General features: G+C 38.6%; 1 protein-coding gene across 1 annotated transcript; it reads left to right on the top strand.

Annotated features, from left to right (window-relative positions):
- The first annotated feature begins 2,163 nt into the window (after positions 1 to 2,163).
- PGRMC2 (progesterone receptor membrane component 2) lies at positions 2,164 to 6,748 on the top strand. Its single transcript, XM_053703654.1, has 3 exons — positions 2,164 to 2,653; positions 4,199 to 4,354; positions 5,413 to 6,748. The coding sequence occupies exons 1-3, from the start codon at positions 2,332 to 2,334 to the stop codon at positions 5,508 to 5,510; spliced, it is 576 nt and encodes a 191-aa protein (XP_053559629.1). The 5' UTR covers positions 2,164 to 2,331; the 3' UTR covers positions 5,511 to 6,748.
- Positions 6,749 to 7,812: the final 1,064 nt, after the last annotated feature.

Genomic DNA, 7,812 nt, shown 5'->3' with positions numbered 1-7,812 from the left:
GTTGCTTAAAATTGCATGCTCTATCTGAATCACAAAATATTTTTTTGGGGTTCAGTGTCCCTTTAATTTTGACTAGACTGTCCCTTTAACATTTCTAAAACTCGTTCAATACACATGGCTTTAGATGGGGTGATATTAGTTTTTTAATGACGCACTATAATAAATCTAGCCGCATTTAAACCCATTTGCAGTAAATTCAATCTAAGGTTACAGGGGAATTTGGTAAATCATTTAATAATGCAGTTTTTGGTGACAAGGAGAACTCATGTAACATATTAATACGAGTCTATGTATGTATCTTTTTTATTGGAGCGTTAAGTGGAGCGGTATATAACATTCCTACTCGCGCACTAACTCCGCTAGAATGTAAAAAAAAAACGGCTTTTGCATTTCCGGTATTTGTAATGCCAGTGTTCTGTATTATTTGCCGACTTTGTTACGTTCCCCTACCTCCGGCCACGCCTACCAAATTCTTACAAAGCCGGCTGTTGACGCATGTGCTCACTGCAGCAATGCTACAATAAAGTGCAAAATGACACTAAATAGCACACATGCGCCCATGCCGCAATCGGCAAATATTACAAAAGCAGGTCAAACACAGTTTTGGCACTATCTGGGTCAGGTGGCATACAAATTGATTGTGCAAAAAAAAAAGAGAGGTGTTGTACGCCCAATGAGTAAATAAAACATCCAACATACAAATTGACCGTACTTAAGTTTTAACAGTATACATAGTTACAAGCACTGGATGGATCGTACCTATTTTACATAATATTAATATTTAGAAACACTCTGGGGGACATCTAAGTACTTGTGTACATCTCAGTACTTGTAACTAAGTACTTGTACATCTAAGTGCTTGTAACTATGTATATTGTGAAAACATAAATACGATCCATTTGTAAGCCACCTGACCCAGCTAGTGCCATAACTGTTTGACCCGCTTCTGTAATATTTTCCGACTGCGGCATAGGCGCATGCATGCTATTTAGTTTGTCATTTTGCCCTTTATTGTAGCAATGCTGCAGTAAACGCATGCGTCAACAACCGCCTTTGTAAAAATTTGGTAGGCGTGGCCAGAGGTAGGGGAACGTAACAAAGTCGGAAAATAATACAGCAAACCGGCACCGGCTGGGACAGAATGAACAATCGGGTGCGACACTGGGACAGCACCTCCATACAGGGACAATCCCAGACAAACTAGGACGTCTGGTAAGCCTAATTATAGCGGACTGACCGGAAATGGTGCCCAGCCGGTATTTTACCAACATGGCCAGTAAAATGTAGCAAATAAAAAACAAATATAGAAATAAAGGCCCTATTGCTGTGAAACTTCTAAGTGTGTAGCCAGTATTTACATTTGTGATTTACTGTTCACTGTCACATTATACATTGGGTTGGGAAATGAAATTTGCTAGAGAAAAAAAACCTGCTCATTTGAAATTCAGTCTTATTGAATTGTCTTTTTATTATGCACTTGATTATACAGTTCTACTGTGTTGTTATAATGGTCTTAATTGTTCCATATAATGTTACATGCAAATTAGTGATGTGCAGTTCGGTTCTTTTGGGTGAATCGGTTCATTTCGGACGGTTCGATTAACTGAACCGGTTCATGAACCGATTCACCAGTTCACCTACTGAACATGAGGTAGAGGCTCTACCTCATGTTCAGTAGGTGAACTGTAGAGCTGCAGATTCGTTTCCTGCAGTGCTGTATGTAAATGACTCAGTGTACTGTAACTCTAATGAATCATTTAGATAACAGTACACTGATTCAAATAACAGGTCACACTCACAGCGGTTCTCAATTGCAAATGGAGCTATATAGGTGGCCTATGTACATAACTGACAGCCAACACCACCCTTTCTCTTGAAGTCTCTGGGTTAGCTCATTTAGAACTTTTGCAGGTATCGTTTATACACAACCACGGAATACGCGAAATAAAGGCGTTTCTTATCTCCCGACTAAAGACTATGCTAAGTATAAATGTATAAAATGCTATTCGTAGTGATGTAATAAAAATGAAAATTGCTTGTGAAATGATTGTTGCAATAAAGATATTACAAAAAAGGCAGCTGATTGTCTGATGCATCGGTCTCCTTTCCTGACGCCTAACAGCAGTGCTACGTCACTAGACAGCGACGGCGTTTGCGTCGTCTTGTTTTAACCGTCTGCGGCGGAGCGGCTGGTGACAGTAGCACGTTTTACCCCCGCCCTCGTGTAATCTGTCTTTGTAAATCTCCCTGGTGTTTCCTGGCCTCGCGCTGCGAGCTCTCCCGCTGGCGGGTATCGTACAGCGCTGACCCGGGAGAAGCTCAGCGCGGGGGATGTCTGAAAGCTGGAAGGAACAGCAGCAGTCGGACGGTGTCCAAGCAGGCAACGATGAGGTACCCGCTGGCTTGGGGTGGCTTTTCGTTGGGGAACTTTTGCTTAACCTGGCGCTGCTGGCCGTGGTGGCTTACGGAGCTTTCCGAATATATGTGCGCTGGAGAGGGCCAGGGGTCACCTCCACTCTGCCCCGCATGAAGCGGAGAGACTTCAGTTTGCAGCAACTACGAGAATACGACGGAACGCTAAACCCGCGCATCCTTCTGGCTGTCAATGGAAAAGTGTTCGATGTGACGCAGGGGAGCAAGTTTTATGGCCCTGGTAAGAATAGGGGTGTGAGGAGGGTAGAACTGGTAACATGTTTGGGATGTGCCCAGGGTCAGATGGGGGTGTTTTAGAAGCTTTAGAGTAACAATAAATTAGTGTGGGCAACAGTGTGTAATGATGGGGTGCAGACACTCAAGATAGGGGTGAGTGGTAATAGAGCAGCAGTATTTAATGTTATCAGAGAGTAAAAGTCATCAAGGGACAATGCAGGACAGGTGAATACGCTATAGGAAAATATATCAAAGCTAGAGTGCTGGACATTTATATACATTGATGGAGAAATAGACAGAAGGGAGAGCCTGAGGTAAGGAGACAAAGAGAAGGTATTGGAACTGTAGACTATGGAGACATTGGAGAACTCATGGAACAGAGCGCAAATTAGGGTCGATTGAAAAGAGGGATGGTTTGGAGAAGTATAGCCTTTAAAACAAGGGGATGCTCTGGGGAATCATCTAGAAGGAGATTCATTAAAATTCACAAGTGAGGGTCAAAAAAGAAACGTTGAATAGAGAAGTAATGGAATGAGTAATGGTATTAGTAAAATAGCTAAAGTAGTAGTAGAGGAATACTGCAGAACATAGCCACTTAGATTTAGGGATACCAATGAAGGGATAGTTTACCTTGTTGCCATAGCTGCTCAAATTAGTCAAGCTATGTGTTTCTTACATGCAAAGGCAAGTGAATTCATAAACGGATATTTTAAATAGAAATTGCCTTTTCTTCTTCTGTGTTTGAAGTAAGCCATAGTTATTTCTGAGGATTACCGCATGCATTGACTAAAATACAAATGTTTAATATTAGTTGTGACTTTTTTTTTTTATTTTAAATCATAGGAGTAGAAAAAATATTAAAGGGACACTGAACCCAAATGTTTTCTTTTGTAATTCAGATAGAGCATGCAACTTTCTAATTTACTCCTATTATCAATTTTTCTTCGTTCTCTTGCTATCATTACTTGAAAAAGAAGGCATCTAAGCTTTTTTTTTTTTTTTGTTTCAGTACTCTGGAGAGCACTTTTTTATTGGTGGATGAATTTATCCACCAATCAGCAAGGACAACCCAGGTTGTTCACCAAAAATGGGCCGGTATCTAAACTTACATTCTTGCATTTCAAATAAAGATGCCAAGAGAATGAAGAAAATTTCATAATAGGAGTAAATTTGAAATTTGCTTAAAATTTCATGCTCAATCTGAATCACAAAAGAATTTTTTTGGGTACAGTGTCCCTTTAACAATGAGTGTTTCACTTTCTTAGGAGCCAGATAATAATTGTCCAGTATAGGTGTGGAATAATAGAGGGGTAGGGACAATAATTTAAATTATTGGAGGAGTGGTTCCAAGAATATGTGAAGCATTAGTTTTATACAGACAATGCACCATAGATTTTTAAGATCAGAACACAGCAAAATGGGACCAAAAACACAAAATGGAAGCACAAACATTGAAAAAGAGTGGCAAAGGCCTTAGGCGTAACCATTATTGGAAGGCACATTTAGACTGCTTGTGTTCAGTGTTTTCATTTTTTTTGTCCCTTTCCAGAGGGCCCCTATGGAATATTTGCTGGCAGGGATGCTTCTAGAGGACTTGCAACATTTCGTCTAGATAAAGAAGCACTTAGAGATGAATACGATGACTTGTCAGATCTCAATGCTGTACAAATGGAAAGTGTTCGGGAATGGGAAATGCAATTTAAAGGTACGTTTATAATTTAGTTTAAAGGCGAAAGCAAGAATGTTGAATGAACCAGTTTTCCATGTTAGAGGTGTTTAGCTGATTTTAAACAGGGTTCAACATGATGCTAAAAAATACAACTTCAATCAGACATGCTATCAATAATTGGAGTGTAGTACAGGGCCTGTTGTGACTCGGTGTCCTGTAGGTTTTTACAGGGAAGGGTTGAAGTCTTACTGTCTGCTGTTCTCCTTATATACATGTACACTGCCCCTCACACTATACATCTGGCTTTCCTAAAGCCCCCTGTTCACTGTATATAGCAGTGCATGGCTAGCTCTCTTGAAAAAGTTACGTGTTTTTGTTTTTCCCCTCTCTCTGGGTATTGTGCTCTGTTAAACACCAGTTAAAATTAATACCTGCTGCACTGATGGAAACCTTATGACAGGTGAACACAATATTAAGTGGCACATAATGGTGCACAACACCCAGAGAGCAAGAAATCGGGAGGACTTTTTAGATCCACCAGTCACATTGTCTGTACTTGATGTATCGCACTAAAAGCCAGTTATGTTTGCACAGTTATGGTAGTACTGGTTAATAATTCCTCAGGGATGAAAATAGAGCAATTTTCCCACTGCTTTTTCGTACCATGTGGATCAATAAACACAAAGCACTTTTTAATTATATTGCAAATTAAAATTAACCTACAAAACCCTATACACTTTCTACCTTTTTAATAGCTGAATTTGTTCTATTTTAGTAAAGGTGGTTGGCAAAAAAATATACATTTTGACCTTAAGCACAAAGGATTTATTGTATTGTAATTTTAAAATGATGAAATACTCTTTGTGGGTAAGTTAATAAATGCCCTAGAGCTCCAGTAAGTTTTGGAATTCCCATATCTAGAGCCCTTGTGTGCTTTCACCCCCTCCCCCAAAGTGTAACCCTTTTTATTAAAATAAGTGTATGTTGTGTTGGTATATTTGTGCAGTTTTAGAAAAACTGAACCCCCATTTGTATATTTAGAAAGTATTTACCATTCTATATTTTTATTTTTTCTTGTTTTTTTTTTTCAACAGAAAAGTATGATTATGTAGGTCGACTGCTTAAACCAGGTGAAGAGCCGTCTGAATACACAGACGAAGAAGATGTACGGGATCATACAAAACAGGAATGAACTTTTACTACCAAAGTCGGGGGCCTTTCAGAAATTGTAGCCTCTTATTCCCCAGCATAGAAAACAATGACCTTTTTGGCACTGTTTGTGCTGCACACAATTCACCAGATTTTGTACCAGAATATAATAATGTATAATAGTGCTAAAGATTTTAATACTGGGCGTTAAGATCTCAACTGCCATACACTCATTTCTTTCCTTACCCTTCAAGCAATTTTTTTTGTGATTAGACCATGTTGCTAAGATGATCCTGGAATACTATGTTTTAAAATAAGTCTTGCTATAGATGTCTATATTTTATGTTTAAAGTGATACCATTGTATTTACAGGCTATTGAAATCCAGCAACTGTTTTAACTGTTCTGCTGCCTAATGTCAACCATGTATGATCAATGTTGGTGACAAGGCTGGCAGTGCAGAAGAGAGAGACCCTGTTTGAACAGCATTTCTTATTCATGCAGTTTTCTGGTTCTTCTCTAATAGGTGCATACTTTGAGAGCCTTTGCCGATTTTCTTCCCCTGTCTTTGTCTTACTTAGTCTGCACTAGATAAACCAATGTTCACGCCTAAATATCATATTTTGTATGTAGACATCCTGGTCTGTTTCAGTTTTTGAACTCCATTCAGAAAATACCCACAATGGTCAGGCTTAGTTAATTGCTTCACTGCCACAAGGATTGTAAATATATTGCAGAGTTAGCCCTTCTGGCAGAGAAGGAACAGGTCTTTTTCCACTTAAGTCTGCACTCCTTTATTCAAATCATTTTGCATCCCTTTGCTGCTGCAGTGGTCTGGAATACCAACCAATGAATATATTCAGATCTCTACAGCAGCAAAGCTGTTATGTGTGCCTTAATTCTCTTCTAAAGACTTGAATTGCTTTAAGGGAAAATACCCCAACATGTATTAGTTTAAAGTCACTACAAGCAGCTTTGATACTGAAGTTGATGTGTTGTATTGACTGGAAAACCTTGTTATTCTTTGTAATTAGAATGAAAAAGGAATCTTCAGTGTTACTGCCATATAAATGATTATCTACATAAAGGTAGCATTAGAATGGACAATAGCATCTCCCCACATCAATGCTTTATTTTGCTTAAAAAGAGTCTAATTTTGTTTATGTGGTGGTGTAGTGTGTATGTATGTATATGTGTGTATGTGTGAGGGAGTGTGAAATATTTTCTGCAAATACTGTAAATATGGGTACAATTTTAATAAAGCATGTACAATAAACCAAAAGCTAGAGTTGAACTCCACATACAAATCAACAGTGTTTGTTCTAATTCCTTGCAACAAAACAAAGACCATTTTAGTCTTTAGAATATACTTACAGTATATATCGTTTCAATGAAGGTCCAGTTTAGATATCGGTCATGTAGCTTAAAAATCAAAGGCACTGTGGGGGGTTTTTTTTATCACTCTACAAAAACTGGCTCTTCTACCTTGCAGCAGGTTGTTAAAAGCACAACTCCAAAAAGTGCACTTAGCCAACAGAAATCTTGTAATAGTAAAGCTTTACAGTACCCGAATATTAATCTTAAAATGAATGTGGTTATATTGTTTAATTTCATGCAGTTAGACCACTGTTACATACTCAGAAAAACATTTTGCATTCCAGTTATCAAAATGGAACAAATATAACTAACTTTTGTTTTGATAACCTGAAGAAAAGCATATGATTTTTTTTATTTTTCCTTTAACCTCCCTTGCTTTTTTTATTATTAAAAAAAGACAATTCTCTAATACAGGGGTGGGCAGACTTTTGTAAGACAAGGTCTACCTCTAATTTTATTCCAAGTGATGTGGTCACCTAATTTTAAAAAAAAAACACACAAGAATATTCCAGCACACACTGTAACCGGCTGCAAAGCTGTTGCAGGGTACTGCTGGCTGAAAATTGTATTTTTGCCACAAATAGGACCTGGTGGCTGGAAATTGTATTTTTGACACAAACAATACAGCTTTAAAAATCTGCCGCACTCTTTAATAACAAATACAGCCACGCACGGTCTTTACTTGTGAGAGTTTTCTTTACGTCACGCTGGGACCCTCAAGCAACCTTATCTGTGAACCGCGCCTTCATATGATAGTCTCACAATCAAGACAGCTCGAGACTCATTCTACAAAGTCATTTTTTTTTTTGTCAGGTTGATAAAGGGGACAGGTCCTGTAACCAAAGCTGAGGCAGGAAGTTCAGCTAGAGCCGCGTCGTGCATACTGAAGTACAGTCTTTCTCTTATTATGCAGACTTTTGAAATATTACAGGAGGTCACCTCAAAATTCACTCGTGATCTACCTCTTGC

Source organism: Bombina bombina, chromosome 2 (genome assembly GCF_027579735.1).
Source record: "Bombina bombina isolate aBomBom1 chromosome 2, aBomBom1.pri, whole genome shotgun sequence".
NCBI lineage: Eukaryota > Metazoa > Chordata > Amphibia > Anura > Bombinatoridae > Bombina > Bombina bombina.
This window is presented reverse-complemented; position numbering and strand designations above follow the sequence as displayed.

What these genes read in the sequence shown, in the direction of transcription:
- PGRMC2 (XM_053703654.1), top strand. Translation starts at nt 2,332, where the DNA reads ATGTCTGAAAGCTGGAAGGAACAGCAGCAGTCGGACGGTGTCCAAGCA. An exon ending in GAGCAAGTTTTATGGCCCTG is followed by an intron (nt 2,654 to 4,198) that starts GTAAGAATAGGG and finishes GTCCCTTTCCAG; the next exon opens with AGGGCCCCTATGGAATATTT. An exon ending in ATGGGAAATGCAATTTAAAG is followed by an intron (nt 4,355 to 5,412) that starts GTACGTTTATAA and finishes TTTTTTCAACAG; the next exon opens with AAAAGTATGATTATGTAGGT.